We start from the raw sequence: 27,042 nt of genomic DNA on the forward strand, positions 1-27,042 counted from the left end.
AATACATATATACATATACATACATATTTGTATGTTTGTGTCTGTTTGTGTGTATGAGTGTAGACCATCAGGAAAACTTAATAAACTGGTTAATCCAAATCTGGTTAATATACTATAGGATAATAAATATAATGATTGAGGTCATCTTTTCTAACATAAACCAGTCATATCTCTAGATAATGAATCATTCTAATTGTAATGAGAAAAATTATATACTATATATAACTATTCTTAGTTTTTTACTTAGAACTAATTTCACAGTTGTAAAACAGGCTAGAAAGACAAAGATGAACACTCTTTAGAAACAGATTATCAAGGGAGAGTCTGACAATGCCCAGCATACAACTGAAATGAAACGCAGTAATCTCTTTTGACAGTTCCAAAGTGCCTTTTCTCTCCGTATCTATATTTCCTATTTTGTAAATATTTGATTCATGATACAAAGTTACATTGTTACTGGTATGGTAGTATTTTATGCCCAAATTTCATGTTTCATAGAAATATTCAAGATTAACAAAAATTATAAAAGCTGTTTAAGTTAACATGATAAAATAAATATTTTATGGCACACTTTTTGTCAGACAATTAGAAATGCTACTTATAATAACTAGCTCTACCTTCTGCAAGGTATGAGAACCTAGCGTTAGAATTCATGAGCTCACAGCTGAAACATGACAATTCCTCTACTCAAAGGGGTGCTGCCAGCCTCAAAAACATAAATCTACACAGTTGGCCCTCAAGATTGATGGGTTCCACATTCACAGATCCAAACAACCTTGAATCAAAAGTGTACAAAAGAAGAAAGTCAAGGGATATCTGGAGTAGCAGGCAAGTTTGGCCTTGGAGTACAAAATGAAGCAGGACAAAGGGAAACTGAGTTTTGCCAAGAAAATACACTGGTCATAGCAAATACCCTCTTCAAAAAACACAAGAGATGACTGTACACATGAATATCACCAGATGGTCAATACTGAAATCAGATTGCTTATTGTCTATGCAGCCAAAAATAGGAAAGCTCTGTATAATCAGCAAAAACAAGACCAGGAGTGACTGTGGCTCAGATCATGAACTCCTAAGTTGTTCAGACTTAAATTGAAGAACATAGGGAAAACCAATAGGCCATTCAGCTATAAACTAAATCAAATCCCTTATGATTATATAGTGGAAGTGACAAATTGATTCAAGGGATTAGGTCTGATAGACACAGTGCCTGAAGAACTATGGGCTGAGGTTCGTGACATAGAACAGGAGGCCATCCCCATCCCCAAGAAAAGAAATGCAAAAAGACACAGTGGTTGTCTCAGGAAGACTTACAAATAGCTGAGAAATGAAGAGAAGCTAAAGGCAAAGGAGAAAAGGAAAGATATATCCATTTGAATGCAAAGTTCGAGAGAAGAGCAAGGAGAGATAAGAAAGCCTTCCTAAATGAACAATGCAAAGGAAAAGATGAAAACAATAGAATGGGAAACACTAGAGATCTCTTCAAGAAAATTAGAGATGCCAAGGGAGCATTTCACGCAAAGTTAGGCCCAATAAAGGACAGAAACAGTGTGGACCTAACAGAAGCAGAAGATATTAAGAAGAGGTCACAAGAATACCCAGAAGAAATATACAAAAAAGATCTTAATGACCCAGATAGCCACAATGGTGTGGTCACTCACACAAAGCCAGACATCCTGGAGTGTGAAGTCAAGGGGGCCTTAGGAAGAAATACTGCTAGCAAAATTAATGAAGTGATGGAATTCCAGCTGAGCTACTTCAAAACCTAGCAGATGATGCTGTGAAAGTGCTGCACTCAATATGCCAGCAAATTTGAAAAACTCAGCAGTGGCCACAGGATTGGAAAATATCAGTTTTCATTCAAACCCAAGGAAGGGCAATGCCAAAGAATGTTTAAACTACCACACAATTACAATTACTTACAATTGACTGGTTCCAAATTAGGAAAGGAATACATCAAGGCTGTATATTGTTGCCCTGCTTATTTAACTTACATGCAGAGTACATCATGTGAAATGCCAGGCTTGATGAAGCACAAACTGGAATAACGATTGAAGGGAGAAATATCAATAACCTCAGATATGCAGATGACACCACCATTGTGGCAGAAACCAAAGAGGAATTAAAGAGCCTCTTGCCGAAGATGAACAAGTAAGTAAAATGCTGGCTTAAAACTCAGCATTTAAAAAATGAAGATCATGGCATCTGGTCCCATTACTTCATGGCAAATAGAAGGGGAAAAACTGGAAGCAGAGGCAGACTTTATTTTCTTGGGTTCCAAAATCACTGTGGACAGTGACTGCAACCATGAAATTAAAGATGCTCTTTGGAAGAAAAGCAATGAGAAACCTAGAAAATGAATTAAAAAGCAGAGACATTACTTTGCCTACTAAGTTCCATATAATCAAAGCTATGGTTTTTCCAGTAGTCATGTATGTATGTGAGAGTGGGGCAATAAAAAAGGCTGAGTGCCAAAGAACTGATGCCTTTGAACTGTGGTATTGGAGAAGACTCTTGAGAGTCCCAGGGACTGCAAGGAGATCAAACCAGTCAATCCTAAAGGAATTCAACCCTGAATATTTATTGGAAGGACTGATGCTGAAGCTGAACTCCAACACTATGGGAAGAACCAACTCATTGAAAAAGACCCTGATTCTGGGAAAGATTAAAGGCACAAGGAGAAGGGGATGACAAAGGATGAGATGGGGGGATGACATCACCAATTCAGGGGACATGAGCTTGAGCAAGCTCCGGGAATGGTGAAGGACAGGGAAGCCTGGCCTGCTGCAGTCCATGGGGTCACAAAAAATTGGACAAGACTGAGCAACTGAACAATAACAGCAGCAATATCTAATATCTTGTGATAAACCATAGTGGAATAGAACAGGAAAGAATTTGAAAAAGAATATATATGTATAACTGCCACTTTGTTGTACAGCAGAAATTAATTAATACAGCATTGTAAATCCACTAGACTATACTTCAATAAACTTTTTATGTAACATGTATATATATATATACAAAAAAATTCCAGAAAATTCCAAAAAGCACAACTTTAATTTATGGCAATCCAGCAGCCATTTACATTGCATTAATTTTTATTATCTATTATTAGTAATCTAGAGATGCTTCAGTGTATAAGGCAGGATGTGTTTAAGTTATATGTAAATACTACACCAATTTATAAAAGGGACTTTAGCATACTTAAATTTTGGTATCTATAGAAGGTCCTGGAACCAATCCCCCTTGGGTAGCGAAGGGGATTCAAGTCTCAGTTATGGAGTCTGTACGTTGCTGCTGCTAAGTCGCTTCAGTCGTGTCCGACTCTGTGCGACCCCATAGACAGCAGCCCACCAGGTTCTGCCGTCCCTGGGCTTCACCAGGCAAGAACACTGGAGTGGGTTGCCATTTCCTTCGCCAATGCATGAAAGTGAAAAGTGAAAGTGAGGTCACTCAGTCGTGTCTGACTCTTCGTGACCCCATGGACTGCAGCCTACCAGGCTCCTCCATCCATGGGATTTTCCAGGCAAGAGTACTGGAGTGGGGTGCCATCGCCTTCTCCAGTCTGTATGGTAGACCTCGCCTAATCTTCCTGTGATGGAATAAACACGGAGAAATCACCCTTTGAGGACATAAAAACAAGGTGATGCAAAATACCGTGGAAGTCCAAAGCTCCATGAAGAGGTTTAAAACAAATGTAAAATTTTAGATGCCACAATAATAAAATATAATTGCAATTGAAAATTTGCAGTTCTAAATCTTTTTATAACTTTTAAATGCCACAAAGTAAGTTCCTCATTTTGAAATGATTGTAGATTGAATTTTTTCAAACTTTTAAACAGTTATTGGCATTAACAACACCAAAATGAATATTTGCTTTAACAAGAGAGATCACAAATCACAGAACTATAAAAATCAAATATTTATTATATAGTGTGTTACAAACTGGGCATATTGAGGAGCAGGAGATGCAGAACACCATTAGATAAATATGTATTATATTAATGCGTAGTTTGGAACACCAGTCTAACCTCACACATTCTTAATTAGCAGTTAACCCTATCTGATAAGCAAATTTGCAAAACCAACCACAAATTCTACAATTGTAATGTGATTCCAAATTTACCACATATAGAGCTGTGGATTATGCATGATCTTCTAATGAGGCATCAGTGTCTGAGGTTTAAGAAATATCCCATTTAAAAATGAGATTCTTAGAACTTTTGCAAACAAGTTTCATATTTGCTATATTTCCATTGATTGATAGATCAGATGAAAAGAAGATAGAAAGAGAACTTTTTTAATACCCTCCACCATTTATAAAAATCTTTCAATTGCACAGTTTGATTTCTTTTAATCCATTCACTCTTACTATTTTACTATAAATTTATTCCAGAGTTTAAAAATAAGTAAATATAGATTTAAACATTACCTTTTGTCTTAGGGAAAAAAAGAAAAAAAATCAAAACTCTCACTTCATTTTTTAAATCAAAATGATATCTTCATAAGAACTCTAAGGATTTTTCTTATTTATTACAGATTGATATTTAGAAGATGTAAAAAACGTCTCCTGCTTGAAATTAACAGTATATTGCTTATTCTAGTTTTTATTATTTTTAATTATAAAGTTTTACTCATAAGACATGTAAATGTTTCTTAGTAGAACATAGTGTACTTTTACCTGGAATTTAGTTAGTATTTTTTTATCTCGGTTTACCATAACCATACGGAGGCTCAGCAGAGCATATATTTTCCTAAGTGCTTTAAAGTTTCTTACTATCAGGTCAAAGAATCTGCCTGAAATGGGGCAGACCCTGGTTCAATCCCTGGGTTGGAAAGATCCTTGGAGAAGGGAATAGCTACCCAACTCCAGTATTCTTGCCTGGAGAATTCCACAAATGAAGGAGCCTGGATGGCTGTAGTCCATGGGGTCACAAAGTCAGACAAGACTGAGCAACTAACACACATTATTTATGTACGGGGAGCCTGGTGGGCTGCCGTCTATGGAGTTGCACAGAGTCGGACACCACTGAAGCGACTTAGCAGCAGCAGCAGCTTTACATTTATTATCACCATTTTACAGAAGAGAAAACTGAGGTTTAGAAAAGTTAAGTAAGTTTTCTAAAGTTACACAATTGGTAAATTATGAGTCTGATTCTAGAACCCATGTATTTTTCTGACAGTATGTAAAACATTCTCATAAACATGCGATTTGATCCTATTCTGTAAGCTATTCAGATACTATTATTTATTTTTATCTGTGGTCTAGGACACAGAGTTCATTTTTTTTTCCTCCTAAGATTGCATAGCTAGTAAGTAAAGTCAATGAGCCTAGAGTCTCCAGATTTTGGATTACTAATCCAGTGTTGCTATTGCACATTAAGAAGAAAGAAAGAAAGAAAGTTACACTAAAATCCACAGAAAACTTAGAGTATATGTGAGTAAAAGAACTTTCATAGAACAAAGGTAACATCCACCAAAGCAAGACGTCTAGACATTATGAAACAGTGTGGCATGTTTGAGAACACTGACAGTCTAATATTTTAGAAACTCTGTGGGCAGAAACTGAATCTAGAGTGTGTGCTTTGTGACTAAGAAAGGAAGGCACAGTGCAGGCGTTAAGAAAAAGGACCCTGGAGTAGACTGACACACGTTAGGATGACCTCGACACGCCACTTCAGTTTTCAATGTCTTTGTTTCCCTGTCTGAAAACTGGGAAAGATCACTGTGCATGACTCCATATGGTTTTTATATTAAGTTAATTAATGTTTATCAAGTACTTAAAATATCACCTGGTATAGCAGTATAGCAGGCACTGTGTGTTGTGTTTAAATGTATAGTACGTAATTTGAACATCCAAGGAATTTGTGGAACAAAAATATGTGGGATAAAGCTGAGTTTTGGCATTGGAGGATCTTACTGGATATTACTATTCAAGAAAATTGGCCTAGGGACAATTCAGTCAGCACTGCTAAATGCTTCATACTGTCTTTTCGTTGTTTCTAATGAATGGGTATGCAGCAACTTTAATCTCTTGGACCCTATTTTTAGGGGTTATTAAGAACGCCTGATAAAAGTAGAGTGGAACCATTATATAAAGAACTTTGTATATCAAAATTAGACTGTCATATGTAATTTTGTAGGATATGGAGTACTTTTCCCAGTTCTTCACAGGGAAAATGAAATAATAAAAATAGATTTATTAAATCCTTATTATGTGTTTAGCACTGTTCCAGGATTTAACTTGTATTAACTCCTTTAATCCTTACAACAATGATACTACATCACATAGCAAATTGGTGCAAAGCCGGGCATTCAGGCTCTTGAGAATGTACTCCTCACCAGTCTTCCTTGGGGAAAGACAGTGGACAGCGTGTGTAGGATGGACGAAAATGGGAAGAGACTAGAAGCAGGGGGAGCAGGTTGCTGTCAGAAACATAGTCAAACTAAATTTCCAAGAATTATAATAGATATAGATTGTTGACAGTATGCCACATAAAATTATTAGACAACTCTATCACACACATTTAATCAATATTATTCTTTCAAATGTTTGCCAGTTTCCAGCACAAAATAATCCGATTTGGTTATGCACTTTCAGATAGTCTCTGGGATTTATCTATATTGAGAACTAGAGGGAATTGTAGAGGGGTCAAGTTTAATCCTGTCTTTGATAGGAAGAAAATTCTTTTTTTCTGTCATGTTTACTCTCCCAGCTTCACTGACCTTTATTTTATAAACTGGATAAAATTTACCCAAACATGAGATAAAGTGATTATTATATGTTCATGGAAAATTATTGATTTACAAGGTTAAGTTATTTTACAAATGACTCATGATGTATAGCCAATGGATAGGGATGCATCAGTTCAGGTTTTCTGGAAAGCAGATACTATGGTAGAATTACAAGAGTTTCGGGGAGGGAAGGGAAGGGAAACAGATAAAAAATAGAACAGGAGGAGCAGATATGGCCAAGCAGAGCCTCAGACTGAGATGTAGGTCAGCCATCTATGAGGACAGAGAGAAAGCAGAGAGTTCAGGATAATGAGCCTCAGAAAGCAACGGAGCTCCGAGAGTCTCACCAAGCTAATGGTGGGCCCCAGAATGAAGATCACCCTTGGCAGGAGTCACGCATGGGGCACAAGCAGCCTGGCTCCAGGACCCTTGCCATGTTTAGTCATTGAGGAGAGTGTGACTGCAGTGAATACTGAAGGTGCAGCAGCTGGAGGCTGTCTGCCCACTGCAGGCTTGGCAGTAGAGAGACCCTAGCAGGCACTCCCACGACTGCCATGGAAGTATAAACAATAGTTTTCTGGTTGCAAAGAATAAAGTGCTTGCAACAGTTTATATTATGAGTATACCATCCTACCACACTCAGTTCTTTTTTTTTTTTCAGATGTTTAGAAAACTTCTAATAGTCTATCTGCCATGTTATTTTTTTTTTAATTTGCATCATTTAACTATTTCCTAAATTGAAGTATTTTGGAGAAAATCTTTCAGCCTTAGATTTTCATCAGGCTCAAGATGTGACCTTGGCTTCTGAAGAGGTGATAATACAACTTCACGTCTCTTCTAAGCTCTTCTTTTGATACCCAACTCATTTATTTGTTTAATCAGCATTTATAAATATAAAAACAATAAACGTTAAAGTATGAGTCTATGAGAGGGAATGTTCCAGGAAGGGTGCATATTTTAGAAAATATAGAGATTAGAATGTTTATGGATTTTGTTAGCAGATAAGGCTAGGGATTTAGACAGAGAACAGATCCTAAATGGAATACACACATTTTATCCAGAAAGTGACAAAGAGCCCTGCAAAACTTTTATGCATAAGAATGACATAATCAAACTCATGGTTTAGCAGGAATACTCTGGTGGCCAGCTAATATAGGCAGGGCCTGCAAATAGAGATCAGTTGGGAATTTTTTTATTGTTATCCAGAAGAGAAATGAAGACAGAAACTAAAATATTTAAAAGAATTTCATGATTAATTGGATGCAGAATAATCAGGAGAGGGAGAGGACAGGTGACTTTATATTTATGGCCCACATCTTGGTTACTTAAAATGTTGTGATCTAAAATCAGCAGCATCAGCATTACTAGGAGCTCATAAGATATGCACAGTTTCAGTCCCCACTCCAGACCGCCTGAAACTACTTTCTTCAAAAGATCCTCAAGTGATTTATGTGAATAAGTTAGAGAGCAAACCCTGGGAGATAGTGAAGGACAGAGAAGTCTGGTGTGCTGCAGTCCATGGAGTCACAAAGAGTTGGACACAATAGCAAATGAATAACAAAGTTAGAGAAGCATTGGTTTAGTCAAGGGTCAGTAAACTTTTTCTGTAAGAGGCTAGAAAATAAATATTTTAGGCTTAGTGTACATACAATCTCTGTTGCTCCTATACAACTTCACTAATTTTAGCATACAAGCTGCCATACACAATGAACAAATAAATGAATGTGGCTGTAGTCCAATGCAATTTTATTTATGGACACTCAAGTTTGAATTTCATATAATTTTCTCATATCACAAAATCTTCTCTTGACCTGTTACAACCATTAAAAAATATAAGTTGTTCTGAGTTTCTGAGCTATACAAAAACTGATGGCAGGCCAGATTTGGCTCCTGGAGAACATTTGCTAATACCTGGTGTTGGTGAGTGAATGAGTGATGGGCCATTTGCTAAGGTAGGAAATACAGGGACAGGAACAATTTGTTGGTGAGGACAAATTGTTGGGTCCATAGGACAGGTATTATACCATCTTTTAAATAAATACATGTTAGAGACTAAGCAAACTAATGAGAAAGTTTTTATAATTTCATTCTGGGAAACTTGAACTAGCCCCTGGATTTCTCTGATGATTTCTGTTTATCTGATGAGCCTCTTGCCAATGAGTATAGAGAAAACTAGTTCACATGTTTCGTGCAGTAGGTGCTCAATTAGTTGTGAGCATTTCATACCATGAAAACAGAGTATTTATTCTTATTAATCAGAAACTTCAAATAAAATTATACAAAATGTCTATCATTTTACACTAAATGAAGAATTCTTTTTACGTTGTATTAGACAGCAAGCCATCTTTTATGTAAAAGCAGAATAAATATGACTTAATTGATCAACTTTTTCAGGGAAAGGTTAGTTATGCTCTGTCAATGCCTAGTTTTTTCTTATTGTTTTCTCTCCAACCTCACAGCTTTCTCCATCTCTGGTGAAAATAGCCAAGTGGTAATGATTGCCATTTCAGCGGCGGTAGCAATTATTCTCCTCACAGTCGTCACCTATGTTTTGATTGGGAGGTGCGTTCACAATCTGTTTTACAACTTACTTTCATTACTGCATTGCTTGTTCCCCTCAATTGCCACTAAACTCTGAAGTGTTTGCTCAATAAGTTATTTTAACAAATAAGAATGTCTCCACTTGTATTCTAGATCTTTCTTTTTTCTCCCTTTCTTTTGATTCTCCACCTTTAGTTTTGAGGTGGGTTTTTTTTTCTCATTAATTTCTTGCCCCACTCTCCAAAACATAGCGTTTCTCTTCTCTCTTCTGACCTCACTCTTAGTTTTTACTTTCTTTTTCCAATTATCACTTCTCTCATCAAATACACCCCAGATTTCCCTGACACTTTCTCACCCAGAACACTGGTAACACTGCACAGCACTAATCACTAACAATGGAAACTTTACCCTCCATTCATTCTAACAGCAGTTGTTTTAAAAAAATACTATAAACACTTGCTAGGGCCATTATAAAAACTGAAATGAAGGAGTCTGCACAGTGGGGAAGCTACTCTCCATATCTCCTCATTAGGCAGCTTTCCAGGATCCCCAGAGAAAGAAGCTTTCTCTAGAGGATTTAGGAAATATGAAGTCATTAAGCTTTCACTAAAGCATTTAATTGTTCATAGAAAATGCTTTTTGTGTGTGTGCTTTGCACATTCTGAACATAGATCATTGTTTTCAGTATATTTATTTTCTGTGTTCTTTTCCTTTGATTCACCTCTAGGTTCTGTGGCTATCATAAATCGAAACATGGTGCAGATGAAAAAAGACTTCATTTTGGGAATGGACACTGTAAGTTTCTAAACTATGTTTGGTGACTTGGTTTTAACCATTTCAGTTTTAGCAGTTGTTGACTTAAAACTGGATAAATTCCCCCTGACAGACAGAATTCAGAAGGTTGAGCAAGTTACATTTATTTTAAATGGAGAAAGGAATCCACGGCTATGCATTAAGTAATTTTTACGTGGCTGTATTGCAGCATGCTTAAACTAACATGAAGGGTAACTGGTGGTTTATATTCAAATAATGCTCATGATGGGAAGTACATAACTATAGTCAGCTCTGCATGGCTGAAAGGCAAAGCGTATCTTCAATTTCCTTATTACTAGTTATTTGCTGAAATCTAAATAGGAATCTTTTTTCCTTTCTTAACTGCCAAGTAAATATAAACAACCTTTGTTTATGTGAAATGCCTGACTCCATTTTGTCAACCAACCAGGAGAAAGCCTTTAGAATAAACTTTACTTTGGAGTTATATGATATCCAATTGGTAAGGAAGACAATGCTTTCCCCTCTTATTTTAATATCAAACAATTTAGTCTCTTTTTAATATTCTTTAAAAGAAATACTCTTTTAAGAAACAAAGTATTTATATCTAATAAAAAGACTCTTTTTTTTTTTTTTCCTGTGGCGAAACAAATCATTCCAGGTGTTTTGCTTTTCCAAACTATAGCTCAGTTTATTGTGGCAATTACTAATCAGTGGCATGTCCTCCTGGAAATTAGTACAAAGATTATACTCATTCTTATATGTTCTCCAATAATCTCACTGTAACTAATGTAGTCTTGTAAGCATTACTTTCTTTGGCATTCACTGTTGCCTTCTATAAATGCTTTCAGTTCAACGTGATACTTCCTATCAGTCATTGAACTTCCATCTAAAGGTTGTAACTTTACAGTAAAAACTTGATGACCTGTTGTTACCATGCAGGAAGCATTTAGTAGATTTAAAAAAAGAATTGTTTTCCAAAATGTAAGTTAAAGTAGGATGGACAGAAAGGCAGAGTTTACAGAGAGCATTGTTTGATTTTTCTATCTCATTATAGAATAATTCACAAAAAAATCAATATCAATAATATAATATCAATATCTCAATCCAGAGTAGTTAGGTTTGCAACTCAAAAGTTTTTAAAGAGTTCATGAACAAGTTACAGGATATTTATCTAGCTTTTCCTTCATGATCCCACAAAACACTGCATCACATTCACCATGCATAAATTAGTCAAAGCAGTTGCACTCCTGTGGATTAGGTTGATCTTAATCTGAGTTGGACAATGGATGTAAATACTGTCTTTAGAGCAGGCCATACTGATCTGGTTCTTTATATAGGAATTATAAATCTCATAAACTTGAAGCATTGATAAATTTCTGTGTGCCAATTTTAAGCAGGTTCCTCTATGACTCCAATCTGCTTTAGCTGTTGGTTTTTATGGTGGAGTTTGCTGAAGCTTTAATTTTCTTCAAATGCACAATATACTTATGATAGCCAAACAAAAACGAAATGTGTTTTGCCCTAGCTTTAAGGACATAAAGTAACTTATATGCCTGTCATAAACTTTCTGTGTCTTAATGCTACAGCTGGTTTATTTCAGACCATTTATTTGGTATTACTTTGAAAAGCTCTAGCTATGAACCATTCCCTCCAGCCTTGTTACAAATCCTATAATATTGCTTCAAAAGGAAAGAAATGTGTTTCACCTCCTAAGATCCTGTCCCCTTGCCCTCTCTGCCTGGGCCTTTTTACTTTTTTGCTATCCTTAGGGCAACTCATGCTGGTAAAATGGAAATGTAAATTACTGTGTTTGCACAGAACGAGCTGTAAAGTAGTGCAGCTTAACACGTGTGCATGTGTTTATTATCTGGTTTTCTTGACACAGCCCAGTTACTCTGTGTGTTGCCCTTAATTATTGGTGTGAAGGGATTATGCGCTTGCATCCTGAATCCCCTGATTCTTGAAACCTCTGGGGATGGCAGTTAAAAATCAGCAGCCAGAGCTCCCATGGTGAACAGGCCATTTTTCTTGGAGATGTGTGTGTATGTGTTTATATTTGTATTGTTTCTCTAAATGTCATGTGGATAGAAAAGCCATTTACTTGATTTTAATCAATCACGAAGAATTTGATTGATTTTATACAGGAATGACTATTTAATTTTTAGAGTATTTAGTAATATGGATACTCTCTAGGGTTGACAGGAATGGAATGGTAACTCTTAAGCACACTTTCAAGACTGTTTAAAGCTGGTGCTTATTTAAAATGTTTGAGACATGCTTCCTAACAATTCATTTTAAAATCTTCTTTGTAATTCCATCTTTAAATTTATCTATAGTTGATTTACAATATTAATTTCACATGTGCAGCATAGTTATTCAGGATTTTTACAGACCATATGCCATTAAAAGTTACTATGAGTAAATGGCCATAACTATGTTTCTATGCTAAACAATATATTTTTGTTGCTTACCTAATTCATATGCAGTAATTTGTATCCCTTAGCCCCCTATCCATATTTTGCCAGTAAATATCTCCCAAGTTGATTTCCTTAAATTCAGCAAGATGGAATATTTATAACTGTATACTAGAAAGAAAAATATTTTTCATGTAATTTTTTAAAATGCTACTATTTCCCTTGAAAGGGAATGCCAGATTTTCTTACTTTACTAGTCCCCAAACTTAAAATGACTAGCGGGAAAATCAAAACGGGATGGTCCCATATTCTAGCCTCCATTTAATGTGTCTTCTTTAAAATGTAACCAAAATGACTATACAGAAAGTTTCTAAGAAGACTTCATTTCCTGACATCTTTTACTAAATCTTCGGTTACTTTTACTGTTTTCCTTACCCCAAAGCAAGAAAATCCAGTTGCTTGTTTTAACAGTAAAATGTTTTAGTATTGATAATGTAGAAATAGTTCTAGTGTAATAATAAATAATAGTAGACCACTGTACTAAAGAGTGTCTATTTGTATAGGAAGCAATAATGTTTATAATAGCAGCAGAAGCATGCAAGCTGATGTGTGAGCTCCAAAGAAATGGGCATTTTTGAGTTCAAATTCTGTCTCCAGGAAACCGAAGAATATTTCTATTTGTGAATAAACCTTCTTAACATGAAGTTACTAATAATGGCAATAGGCTCTGTCATTTTCTGGGAAATAACTACGATCACAGGCACTCAATGCTAGGCACTTGAAAAGCATATTTTTCAGAGCTTTCCTCCTCTTATGCCTCGTATGTTCTTTATACTGCAGAAAAGTAGAGTTCTTACTTCAAAGCAACTCCACTCACAGTTTGCCCAGAGCAAGGGCAAAAAACTTACTATTTCTCCTTTTTTGTGAATGTTGACTCCCTAGTTATGAGTGTCATCTCAATTATCAACACTCTGCCCCTGGATGGAGAGTGGTTGCCCTTTTCCAGCGGTGGGGTCAACACCAGGCAGAGGAAGGAGGGTCACTAACCCATCTTCTGCTCAATTCTCCATGTGCTCCCTCACCTTTCATACCTATCCTGTTGCTTCAACAGCATCTGGAGAAGAGGCTGAGGAAAATAGTTTTTACCTCCAGTCTCTCCCAGTCACCATTTCTCTTATAATCCATTTATTCTTATGCTTTATATTTCTTTACTCAAAATGTCTATGGAAGTTTCCCAGGAACATAAATTATTATGTGATATAACATGGCATTCACAGAGTCATCCTGTGGATTAGCAAACTAATCATTTCTTAATCTTAATTCTGAAATACTGGACTCATTGGCTGAACAGCCATTGTGCTGAAGGCTCTCTGGAACAATTGCTGTCATGACAGTCCCTACACCTGTTTCATGTGGACTACCAAACTGACTCAAAGAAACCTTCAGAAATTCCAGAATGTTCAGGTGTGATTTTGCCATTAGGATTTTTGTACTAAAATGTGGTATCAGAAAAGACAATGTCTGATTTTATTTGCTAATTTAGGATGTTAAAAAAAATCTTTCAATAATATAGTGTGATAAGAGAAAAAGTGTCCACTTTCCTAGCTAAAATAATTTTACCAATGTTACTAAAATTAAAATCAAAGTCAGTTATATTGGTTCATAAAGTGTGGGAGTTTATTATATTATTATTTAATGTTAAAGCATTAGTGTTATGTACTTTAATAGATTTTAGGCTTCCATTTTAGAGAAAGTTTTCAGAGAAAGTTTCTTGAACATTCCAAATTGTTTCTAATGTGAATTATTTTTCTAAATGATAGAAATTTCATTAAAATTAAATTAAATTCAAAATGATTCCCCTATATCTTTTGTCTATGCAATTTTAATTTGGAACATTGTGAATATTTTCTACCTTCAAAATGATTAAACTATGAAGAAAGTTTATATTTGATAAGCTATAAGTATGATTTATGTTTGGAATTTAGCTCTTTGGCACCATTATTAAACTTATAGACAATAATTGTATTGCCTCTAACTATATTGAAAAGCTGGGTGGTCACCTCCCCAGGTGACCCTAGTAGTAAAGAACCCGCCTGCCAGTTAAGGAAAACTTAGAGATGTGGGTTTGATTCCTGGCTCAGGAAGATCCCCTTGAGGAGGACATGGCAACCCACTCCAGTGTTCTTGCTTGGAGAACCCCGTGGATAGAGGAGCCTGCTGGGCTATGATCCGCAGGGTCGCAAACAATCGGACACAACTGAAGTGACTTAGCATAGACGCATGTTGAAAAGCCCCACACAGTAAGATTTCAGTTAACTGATGCTCTATCTCTTGTGTACTCAGTCATGTCTGACTCTGTGACCCCATGGACTGTAGCCCTCCAAGCTCCTCTATCTGTGGGATTTTCCAGACAAGAATACTAGAGTGGGTTGACATTTCTTCTTCCAGGGATCTTCTCCATTCAGGGACTGAACCCATGGTCTCCTGTGTCTCCTGCATTGGCAAGTGGATTCTTTACCATTGACCCACCAAGGAAGCCCATATATACACATACTCACAGTTTAATTTAGATCTATAATTGAAGTGGAGAATTTTGAATGACTGTTAGTAATAGCAGAACAGTGTCAGACAAAAAACATGTTATTTTATATCCTCTAATTAATTTATCTATAATTACAGCAGCTATCCCACCTTATGAAAGTATTTCACAAACTTTCCTTTATTGTCACATGTAATACTATAATAAATATTTAGTTATTTCACTTTGTTGAATCAGACATGTGTGATAGTGTGAAGGCATTCACTCACTCTTGTTATGGGTAGTCATTGCTGGGCAGACTAAATTCTAAACCATTCTTCTCTTCTTAAGAACCCCCTCATTTTCCTTCTACTGATTTTAAAGAGAAAACTCCTCTCTCTGTTTCATTACAAGGAACTTTTTTTCTTAAAGTGTTCAACTTATTTAATCTAAATTTTCTGTCTGATAATGTCTGTGAATAAATCAAAGGTTGATGAAATTTAATATCATGGGAATTTTTTTTTAAACTAATAATGTTATGATAAAACTTTCTCAGTAAAGGTTTTATATTTCTAGCTACAGTAATGCCTTTCTTCCTTTCTTTAAACAGTAAAACTTCCAGGTCTCAGGACTTACGTTGACCCACACACATATGAGGACCCTACCCAAGCAGTTCATGAATTTGCTAAGGAATTAGATGCCACCAACATATCCATTGACAAAGTTGTTGGAGCAGGTAAGCACCCCAGTAATCCTCATGCCAACCTAGTATGTTAATTACGACTTTACAGCTATGCATAAGAATGCTGCCTGAGATTGATTGCTCACACTCTCAGGTCCAGATATACTGCTTTGAAAAGGGACATTTTCTGATTTCATGATGAAAGGCAAGCAGTAAACAAATGCAGGAGTATTTAATGGAATGGAATGATTTCGAAGGTACCAGACTTACAGGTTACGGCCAGCTTTTTATTTTTTGAGTTTCAGAGGCGGCAGCCACAGCAGCTCAGTCTCCCCCACGGCTATGCTGATCATGTGTCACAAAGTCTATCTGGCTAAATGGGAAGCATGGGATAAAAGCGTGTCTTTCTTTAAACTAGCTTACTAAGTGAAAAATTTTGATTTGTAGGAAAAAAAGTAATTTTTGACTCTTCTTTGGAATTAGGCAACACGAAATTAAATTTAAAAATGATGTATTTTATATAAATTCCATCAAAACTGTATTGACAGAATAGTTTAAATAATATGAAGTGCTCCATTTTAATGCCTGCCTGTAACACGATATAGTCATAAATTATTTGTGTTGAAGTTTGTTTCTATATAGATTAATTTTTGTTCTAATAATTAATTTGCTCAATCATAAATTCATTAACACCTATGGAGTAATTATTAATTGCAGCTGCTGCTGCTGCTAAGTCGCTTCAGTCGTGTCCGACTCTGTGCGGCCCCATAGACGGCAGCCCACCAAGCTCCCCGGTCCCTGGGATTCTCCAGGCAAGAACACTGGAGTGGGTTGCCATTTCCTCCAAATTGCAGTTTCATATATTCAAAAATTATAGATATTTATGAAATAACAATGTTTTATACAGTTATATGTAAATTTATGGCATTCATAATATATGCAGTGTCTATTTGAATAAAACTACTACTCAGAAGAAAAATAAACAACACTGTACAATAATTACACACATCACCTCATTCTCCAATATTACTTTAAAAACAAACTAGTTATGTTGATGTGGGAAATAGAGTGAAAGACTGAAAAAAGGAATTCTCTGAATTATGCATACCATATCAGATCACATTTTCTGCAAATACTATATATGACTGATGCTTTTTTGTGCACATGTAAATATAATTTTCTGTTTCTTTTTCTCTGCACTGAAGAAATATTTAGAATTCAAATAGTATTTATTATTCAGGCAGGATAATCTGAGTGATTCACATATTATCTAAATAAACAATTTAGTAAATGTCTCTTCTATTTTTTTTTAATGTTATACACTCCTAAAACTCACATGTGTGGGTAGTATGAAACCATCAGTTCATAAAAGGAAACAAGAGTAAGTACTTCTTTTTTCACAATCTAAGACTTAAGAACATACACACTCACTGTACATCTATGTTAATCCAGCCAAAATTAATCCAGATATATATTTATTACTCTCTTTCATTTGTATAGTTCTGCTTCTTCAACTGCTCCATAGTGCAGAGGGGTTTTGTCCTGCTGGTTTTAATGTTGCCCCACAAGAGTGCACTGTTCTCCAGCATGGAAGCTGCAATAGCATGTGAAGCACCCTCCGCTGGAGAATGTGATGAGAGAAGGCAAATCTACTCATGGTCAGCCAATGTCCATAAGGCCAGACATATTGCAACCTTGAGATTTGGGGCCTTCTGCATTAACAGAAATTTATATATACAGATGTTATTGACAAAGTCAGATATCTAGAACACAGTGTGTGCCTGTGTTAGTCACTCAGCCGTGTCCTATTCTTTCCAACCCCAAGGACTGTAGCCCGTCAGGATCTTCCATCCATGGAATTCTCCAGGCATGAATACCAGAGTGGGTTGCCATTCCCTTCTCCTGGGGATCTTCTTGACCCAGAGATCGAACACAGGTCTCCCATATTGCAGGCAAATTCTTTACCATCTGAGCCACCAAGGACTCCCATATACATACAAGTATTATTGACAAAGCTAGATACCTAGAACACGGTAGGGTGAGATAAAACATTCTCATTAAAAATGGTCTCTGATCAATAAGACAAAGGGAAAGGCTATCTGTACTAAATCACTTAATAATCTCTGATGCCCATTAAAGATTAGAGAAGATCTTCTTTGATTTCTCTTCAAGCATATTTGCAAAAAATTAGAGATATATCCCATTTTCAGTATTTTGCACCCAATAGTCTCATCTGCCACATAAGAGCTATAAAACTGTCCGTTTTATTTGCAAATATATATATATCTTCAAGGTATATTATGCTTCTCCTGGAAGATTTCTTTATAATATACACTCTGAATTCTAGTCTGTCTTGATTAGGCTTTAAATGATTTGTCATTACCAAAATAGAATATGAAACCAAGATTTTGAAAGCTATAATGTTTAAAATATTTTGTTTTGTAATATTTTAAATGTCTACATAGATTAAATTGTATAACAGTATAATGAACCTGAAGTGAAAGTGTTAGTCACTCAGTCTTTTCTGACTCTTTGTGACCCCACGGACTATGGCTCACCAGGCTCCTCTGTCCATGGAACTCTCCAGGCAAAAATAATGGAGTGGGTTGCCATTCCCTTCTCCAGGGGATCTTTCCTACTCAGGGATGGAACCCAGGCCTTCTGCATTGCAGGCAGACTCTTTATTGTCTGAGCCACCAGGGAAGCCCACCATAATGAACCGCACATACCCATTTCTGCAACAACTTCACTTACGACCAATCTCCTTTCATCTATACTCTAAACCACTCTCTATACCTTTCTAAATTTTTAAAATAATGCTGTTCACAAAAATTAGTAATCATGATAGATGGATTTAGCAGCTATCTTCCACTATTAAAGAGCTGAATATATTATTCAATCAAAGAATTTTTATAGTCAATTAAATATACAGGAAGGCTATGTGGACAAATTTTAGTTTTAGGTCAAGAATTTCATACAAAGAAATAGATTTAATAGAAACTTTCATTTATGCATTTAATAACCAGAAGAATTATAACCATATTGCAGATTACAAAATTAAAACTGAGGCATAAGTTAATTTTCTCAAAGTAGTATAATTTTTTTAGTGAGGAATTTATAATGACTAGAATTCCTAATTTTATCCCTCAATCCAAAGTTTTCTATAGGTTGAAAATATATAATTCCTCCAGTACTCTTGCCTGGAAAATCCCATGGACAGAGGAGCCTGGTAGGCTGCAGTCCATGGGGTCGCTACTAGTCGGACATGACTGAGCAACTTCATTTTCACTTTTCACTTTCATGCATTGGAGAAGGAAATGGCAACCCACTCCAGTGTTCTTGCCTGGAGAATCCCAGGGATGGGGGAGCCTGGTGGGCCGCCGTCTATGGGGTCACACAGAGTTGGACACGACTGAAGTGACTTAGCAGCAGCAGCAGCATACTGTGTTAGGCATTCACATGGTTTAATTTTATTAGACTTTTAAATAGATATTATTACCATTTCACCAGATGAGGAAACAGAAGCTGAAAATTTGAATGGCCCAGGGTCACATTGAATCTTGCGCTTTTCAACTTCAAAGTCTATGCTAGACACTGCTGCTAAGTCACTTCAGTCGTGTCCAACTCTCTGCGACCCCACAGATGGCAGCCCACCAGGCTCCCCGTCCCTGGGATTCTCCAGGCAAGAACACTGGAGTGGGTTGCCATTTCCTTCTCCAATGCATGAAAGTGAAAAGTGAAGTTGCTCAGTCGTGTCCGACTCTTCATGACCCCATGGACTGCAGCCTACCAGGCTGCTCCGCCCATGGGATTTTCCAGGCAAGAGCACTGGAATGGGGTGCCATTGCCTTCTCCAATGCATGAAAGTGAAAAGTGAAGTTGCTCAGTCGTGTCCGACTCTTCATGACCCCATGGACTGCAGCCTACCAGGCTGCTCCGCCCATGGGATTTTCCAGGCAAGAGCACTGGAGTGGGGTGCCATTGCCTTCTGCTATGCTAGACACTACTGATCACAGTAGTGCCTTCTAAGAATTTTTTTTTTAACTGAGATAATTCATGTATAGTGTTTAGCTTATATAACAGTATTGTTCAATATGTATTTTTATTATGTTTTTAGTAAAACAATGGAAGGAGAATGGATTTTGAGGTAATGCAGAGGGTCTTTTTGCTTAAACACAAGTGCATTTTTTCCTGTTTTAAATAAATTAGTATAAGAAATTTTATGTTGAGCAATTGTGCATTGTGCACCTTAAATCAAAATACATTCTGCGCATTCTCTTAAAATATATTTTATTTTAAAGAGCAAATACACAGTGATGCACTTAATTGATACTTTAAGAAATCAAAAGTATCTTCTCAAATAATCTTGTAGCTGTGTTTTTATTTAGAAATAATATAATCTACTTTTTTTTTTCCTTATGGGTACAAATCTAATTGAATAAGATCGTGTAAAACTTGATTAGATGGAAAAATCAGGCATTTATTCCATTTGCCCAGTCTTTGTTGATTTTTTCAACACTATTCTTTCAAGAACAGTTCTTATAAAGAGAATTGAATTAAAATTTAACATTCTATGTCTAGTGTGGGCTTTCCTGGTGGCTCAGAATGTAAAGAATCTGCCTGCCATGCAGGAGATCTGGGTTCAATCTCTGAGTTGGGAAGATCCCCTGGAGAAGGAAATGGCAACCCAATCCACTCCAATATTCTTGCCTGGAGAATTCCATGTGTCCAGAAGAGCCTGGTGAGCTAGAGTCCATAGGGTTGCAAAGAGCCGGGCACGACGGAGTGACTAACACACACACATGTGTATACTGTATTTGTCACAGCTTCTGGTATTCATCAGGTGAAATAAGCACATTTCTAAATTTTATGATTTTTTTTTAAATATTAGCACTACTGAAACACCACTTTCTGGATTTTGAAATCCAGAAAGTGTCCACATCCCATTAACAAGGGAAAAAACACTAATTGGGCCTCTTGAAATTCAAAGTCTTCCCCTCTGACTTCCCTAGTGAGGTACTTTCAGAATATACTTTTCTTTACAAATACTTGTCCAATAGGACATTAAACATGTTATCACCATCATCATCACAACCATCTCTTCTTACATTAACAGAATTTGACATTTTAAAAAGAACTTTTATATTTATTCCTCACTTTGAGTTAACTCTTAAGAGATAGATAATTCATCTTTCTTATACTATGTTTGTACTCAAAGAAGAAATAGTAAACAACACTCAGATGGCACTTATGTTTCTGTCTCCCTCCTAAGTGCTTTTCATATTTTAATTCCTTTAACTGTACCAAAATTTTATGAAGTAGAAAATAATTGGTGTCCCTATGTTACAGATAAAGAGACAAAGGCATAGAATCACAGTCACTCAAAATCACGCAGATAGTAAGTGACAAATGCAAAATTAGACCCTAGACAATCTGGCTTCAGAATGCATAGACTATGTTACAGTTCTGTACTATCTGTCCTATCAAGTAAGTGTCTTGTCATTTAAAATAAATAATCATGATATCCAAATTTAAAACACGATCCATGACACCATGTTGATACATGATAATGGCAGAACTTTATTTCAGAATGTGAAAATTCATTATGAATGTCTCCTTATTGTTTATCCAAAATTAGTGTTTATAAAAAGTGCATGGGAGTTAGCAATGTTCTAAATAAAGAAACTCTTCCTGACTTCTCCTAATGTTCATGCATCTATAACAGCACATTCTTCCTTTGATTTAAAAAAGATCATTAAATGTTCTCAAGTTCTGCCCCAGCTCTCCCTATGATCCTAAAAACACACTAGCTGCAGATATTGCTATTTTCTGTATGCTTTCTTGAGGGAAAGAAATTAGATCTGCCTTTATTAGCATTATAGCTATGTGTTTTCTGTCATAGTTTCTGTCACACTGTTGCCAACTGATGAGCATTTATTAAATAAATGTATGAATAACTGCTTTTGGACATTAACTGACTTTAACAAGTTACAGCCTAAGTCATTGTTGTGAAAACAGTTGGCAAAACTGGATTCCTGAGCAAGATTCAAATCTGGGGAAGTCATTTTTAGGGATGTGGTTGGTAAATCAATAGGACAGCCTGCTGCTTTGTGAAGAGAAGGATTTACTTGGATGAAAAATAGAGAAGAAGCATCTCACTTCTTGACACCTTGGGCTTGTGTAAAAACTCACAGCAAGAGGGCTGGACCAAAAATGTTTTTCCATTCCACAAAAGGCCTAAAAATTGATCATGTAATTTTCCTCTTCAGAAAAATATCTCATTTGCTATTAAAAATCACTTTTAATGTTGTACAAAACCCATCTAGTTACACAACATTAGGATTTCTTTTACGAACTAGACGCATTCCATATCTGACACTATTTAGTGGCCATCACTGTGGCAGCCTTGTTGTTGCTGTTCAGTCGCTAACACATGTCCAACTCTTTGCAACAGCACAGAATGCAGCATGCCAGCTTCCCTGTCCTTCACAATCTTCCAGAGCTTTCTCAAACTCATGTCCGTAGAGTTGGTGATGCCATCCAACCATATTATCCTCTGTTGCTCCTTCTTTCAGAAAGCAGAAATATGTAGTTAAGTTGGTCCTCTTGGTGAAAACAAAATGGTGAGAAACATCTCAAATTTAATCAAGTGCTCAACTCATTATACTGGTGCTGCTCTGTTGATTATTTTGAGGCTATGAGAATAAGGAGTGAAAGTCTAATAGACACAGCTTCCAACTTCCTTCTTATCCTTTCATATTTCATTATTCACAATGTAGTACTTCAGAAGACACGAAGCTTATCACAAGGTTCATTTATCACCAGGATGTGGATGGACTAGGGTTTTTAGGGAGTCTCAGATTACCATCTTCCAAAATAATTTGGAAGTCTATGAGTGTACATCTTGCAGGTCAAGGGTGTAAATATTTTGAATTGAATTGCTGAGAGAAAACAGTTGCTCTCTACTAATGATTTTTGTAATATCATTCCTTGCCTTTTCTTGTTGCTTTCTTCTGCATTCTAACAGGTGAATTTGGAGAGGTGTGCAGCGGCCGTTTAAAACTTCCTTCAAAAAAAGAGATTTCAGTGGCCATCAAGACCCTAAAAGTGGGCTACACAGAAAAGCAAAGGAGAGACTTCTTAGGCGAAGCAAGCATTATGGGACAATTTGACCATCCCAATATCATTCGACTGGAGGGAGTTGTTACTAAAAGTAAGTGAAGTCATAAAACTGATTATGTATATGTTGACCAGAGGTCATTTAAACCCAAAGCCCTAATAATTTAAGATTTGGGGTCTTATTTTCATTAGTCTCTGTTAGTCTTGACAATAAAAACAGAACAGTTTAGGATTAACACATAGACAAGAGATCAAATATATTTAACTAGTATTATATTGACAGTGCTATTCTAGATCTTAAAAAGCTTTAAAAAGTTTAGGAGCTAAATCTTGGGCTATATTAAGACATGTGGGTTAAAAAAATAGTTAAGTGAATTGTGTGGAACCTTGCGTTATGTGGAGTAGCAGGGAAAACTAATGACTCAGTTTTGACAGAAATTGCTGGGAACTCCCAGATAGCTGCCTTTTCTATTATTGTTCACCAGTTTCATTTAAGCTTCCAAATCTTTACCCCCCTGGCTTTGGAAAAATTATGAGAGTTTGGGGAATGCTTCTGAGCTGTAAAGATTGGGATCACATTAGACCCAAGCCCTTTTCTTTGTTCTCTGTGGATTTCAAATAATTCTGATCTACAGTCCCAGATGGATTCTTGACTGCTCTGGCTCACAGCTTGTGATGGAGACCTGAACTTATTTCCATGATAGCTTCTCCAGCCAGGCTCAAAAGGGATCCCTTGAGGCAGATATGTGATTTTTGGCCACAATCCCAATGAAAATCTCTTGAGAATGATCTGGAATTTATTTTTTTCTCCAGATTTTGGAGCACACAATGAAGAATGAATTAAATTGGCAACAAACTTCTTAAAGTGAAAGACAGCATATGGCAGAGAATTTGGCATCCTTTAGGGGGTTATTCATTGGCACCATATTTACATATTCTATGGTTACCAACAGACATTACAAATTACAATTTTCATAATGATATTTTTCTTTAACATTACATGGAACACTTTTCAAATGGCACTAATACCTAGTCTCATTTTAGTGTGACTAAAAAGGCAATTCCTTATTCACAAGAGCATGGTATAATTGAAATATACCTTGATTTCCTTTAGAGTTTTTTAATATAGTAAGCAGGGTTAAGAACTTAACAATGTAGAAGAACTTAGTCATAAACTATAAGCCCATATTGTCTTATTAGAAGCATATTTTTCCTTCTATACTCATAAAAACAAGGCTACATTAGTTGTAACACTAAAACATTTTCTGATGAAAACATCTCTTTTAATTTTTAAAAATTAGTAATGAAAATACTGTTTGTAGTACTAAGGATTGGAAAACTCTATTAAGTATTCTTTTCTTCAGGGCAAGACCTTATCTATAGAATACCCTACTTAATATTAGAATTACATAATCATGTCTCACTGGGGTTTTAATAGTTGATTAACCTTTTAAATCTCCCATATCATTCTCACCAAGTGGTTGTCCTTCAGATTTTGAGACCATTGTGAGAAGAAACTCACTGGTATTAAACTACATACTTATATAGCCATTTTTCTTTTCACTCTCAATTTTCAAAATTCTCAGTTTTTTTTGTTTCCAGTGTGCTGCTACTGCTGCTAAGTTGCTTCAGTCGTGTCCGACTCTGTGCGACCCCATAGACGGCAGCCCACCAGGCTCCGCCGTCCCTGGGATTCTCCAGGCAAGAACACTGGAGTGGGTTGCCATTTCCTTCTCCAATGCATGAAAGTGAAAAGTGAAAGTGAAGTCAGTCAGTTGTATCTGACTCTTCGTGACCCCATGGACTGTAGCCTACCAGGCTCCTCCATCCATGGGATTTTCCAAGCAAGAGTACTGGAGTGGGGTGCCATTCCAGTATAATAAGTTATTATTATACTGTTTTGTTTTGCTAGCTGTTGTCTACAAGTTTATTTACTGAATGATAAGCAAAATTAAACCATAATTATTGTGGAAGGTTTTCTTATATAAAAATATAATAATCAAATATGAATTATGGTCATCTGGCAAAGAAACCATTAAAAAAACCCAAGATTGAAATACAAGAAAAAATGCATTTAAAAATTGACCTTAAAAAATTGCAGGTATTATACATTAAACATTTTATTCAAGTATAAGTCTGTAATATTCTAATATGAATTACAACTGCCTTATTCTTAGAGTGAAAGTTCTAAATTTGATAGATCTCCTTGGTCAAATATGCATGCAAGAGACTGCCAAATCTAACTATATAAATCCCAATCATCTCATATAGTGCAAACGTAAGAGAGTTGCAAACCTAGAATTCGATTTTGAACTCCTTTAGTGGCATATTTAAAAGCTCTAAGTCTGGTGCCCTATTACAACTGAGGGGAAATAGAAATAATAAGGCAGTTTTGTCACTGAAAGAAAATATTTAATCCACTCCTATCATTTTCTTTTTTTCCCAAGAATATATAATTGCTAAAACAATCTATTTGCAAAGCTTAGAAACATACGTACAACTAGAAATACAGAGTTTATAATTTAGTGAACAAATTGTATTTCAAGAAGAAAAGAAAGCATATTGGTATCTGGATTAAGAATCAGGGAGTGAGAGATCAAGCTCTGATTCAGCTCTCCTGATCTGTGAGATTTCTGACAAATCAAAACACTCCAACAGACTCCCTCTGTTCACTTGTAACACAGAATTAGCAGTCCTGCTTTACTATTTCCACGTCCTTTTAAGATCAAATGAGATTCCATAGGAAGATATTGTTAAGTGGAATACAGCTATGCAAATCTAAATGATCACTTCTGGTTGAGTTTGAAAAGATTTTACTAGTTCATCTGGGAGTGTAGAAGAAAATTATTGAGAGCAATTCCTTTCTTTGCTCAAAAAGATAATTTTTATTATGACTATTAGTTATATACTTTAAATCTACTCTAATGTATCATTTTCAAGTTAGAGAAAGCCCTTTATTCAATCATTTTATTTTCATTTATTTGAACTGAGCTATAAACAATTTTAATGGTGTGGTTTTGAGCCTGATGATCTTAAACAAGAGAAGGTGAGAGAGTCTCTGATCTTTAAAGTAGCAGAAAGCTGGGGGCACAGTCTTGCTTAGAACTTTGTACTAACATGTGTTATCAATTTCAGTCAACGTTCAAAATGATGGAAGTTGTTTTTAGCAAATGTTTGATATTTCTGCCATCACGCCATTATTCAAAAGATGTTCAGACTGCATCCAAGAAGACTTTCCATTGGCCACTTTTCACATAGTGAAATAGAAGGAATTATGTTGGATGAATTGGAGAAGGAAATGGCAACCCACTCCAGTGTTCTTGCCTAAAGAATCCCAGGGACTGGGGAACCTGGTGGGCTGCTGTCTATGGGGTCATACAGAGTTGGACACGACTGAAGTGACTTAGCAGCAGCAGCAGCATGTTGGATGACATGTGTTTTATGTTGTTATTTGCGGATGGATTATTTTCTAAAATTTAAAAAGTAATAAAGCAACTTAGCTGTTCAATTCAGTTCAGTCACTCAGTTGTGTCCGAGTCTTTGCAACCCCATGAATTGCAGCATGCCAGGCCCCCCTGTCCATCACCGACTCCCGGAGTTCACTCAGACTCACGTCCATCAAGTCGGTGATGCCATCCAACCATCTCATCCTCTGTCATCCCCTTCTCCTCCTGCCCCCAATCCCTCCCAGCATCAGAGTCTTTTCCAATGAGTCAACTCTTCGCATGAGGTGGCCAAAGTACTGCAGTTTCAGCTTCAGCATCATTCCTTCCAAAGAAATCCCAGGGCTGATCTCCTTCAGAATAGACGGGTTGGATCTCCTTGCAGTCCAAGGGACTCTCAAGAGTCTTCTCCAACACCACAATTCAAAAGCATCAATTCTTCTGTGCTCAGCTTTCTTCACAGTCCAACTCTCACATCCATACATGACTACTGGAAAAACCATAGCCTTGACTAGACAGACCTTAATGTCTGTGCTTTTGAATATGCTATCTAGGTTGGTCATAACTTTCCTTCCAAGGAGTAAGCGTCTTTTAATTTCATGGCTGAAGTCACCATCTGCAGTGATTTTGGAGCCCAAAAGAATAAAGTCTGACACTGTTTCCACTGTTTCCCCATCTATCTGCCATGAAGTGATGGGCCCAAATGCCATGATCTTCATTTTCTGAATGTTGAGCTTTAAGCCAACTTTTTCACTCTCCTCTTTTACTTTCATCAAGAGGCTTTTTAGTTCCTCTTCACCTTCTGCCATAAGGGTG

At 36.3% G+C, this 27,042-nt stretch overlaps 1 protein-coding gene across 1 annotated transcript in view; it reads left to right on the plus strand.

The window, feature by feature from the left end:
• EPHA3 (EPH receptor A3) overlaps window positions 1–27,042 on the plus strand; it is a 404,569-nt gene that overhangs the window by 330,384 nt on the left and 47,143 nt on the right. The window contains exons 8-11 of the mRNA XM_068987994.1: window positions 9,195–9,297; window positions 10,004–10,071; window positions 15,593–15,718; window positions 22,692–22,877. Coding sequence (XP_068844095.1) covers window positions 9,195–9,297; window positions 10,004–10,071; window positions 15,593–15,718; window positions 22,692–22,877 — 483 coding nt within the window. The remainder of the gene's footprint in view (window positions 1–9,194; window positions 9,298–10,003; window positions 10,072–15,592; window positions 15,719–22,691; window positions 22,878–27,042) is intronic.

The sequence above is a fragment of the Capricornis sumatraensis genome, chromosome 1 (assembly GCF_032405125.1).
Source record: "Capricornis sumatraensis isolate serow.1 chromosome 1, serow.2, whole genome shotgun sequence".
Lineage (NCBI taxonomy): Eukaryota > Metazoa > Chordata > Mammalia > Artiodactyla > Bovidae > Capricornis > Capricornis sumatraensis.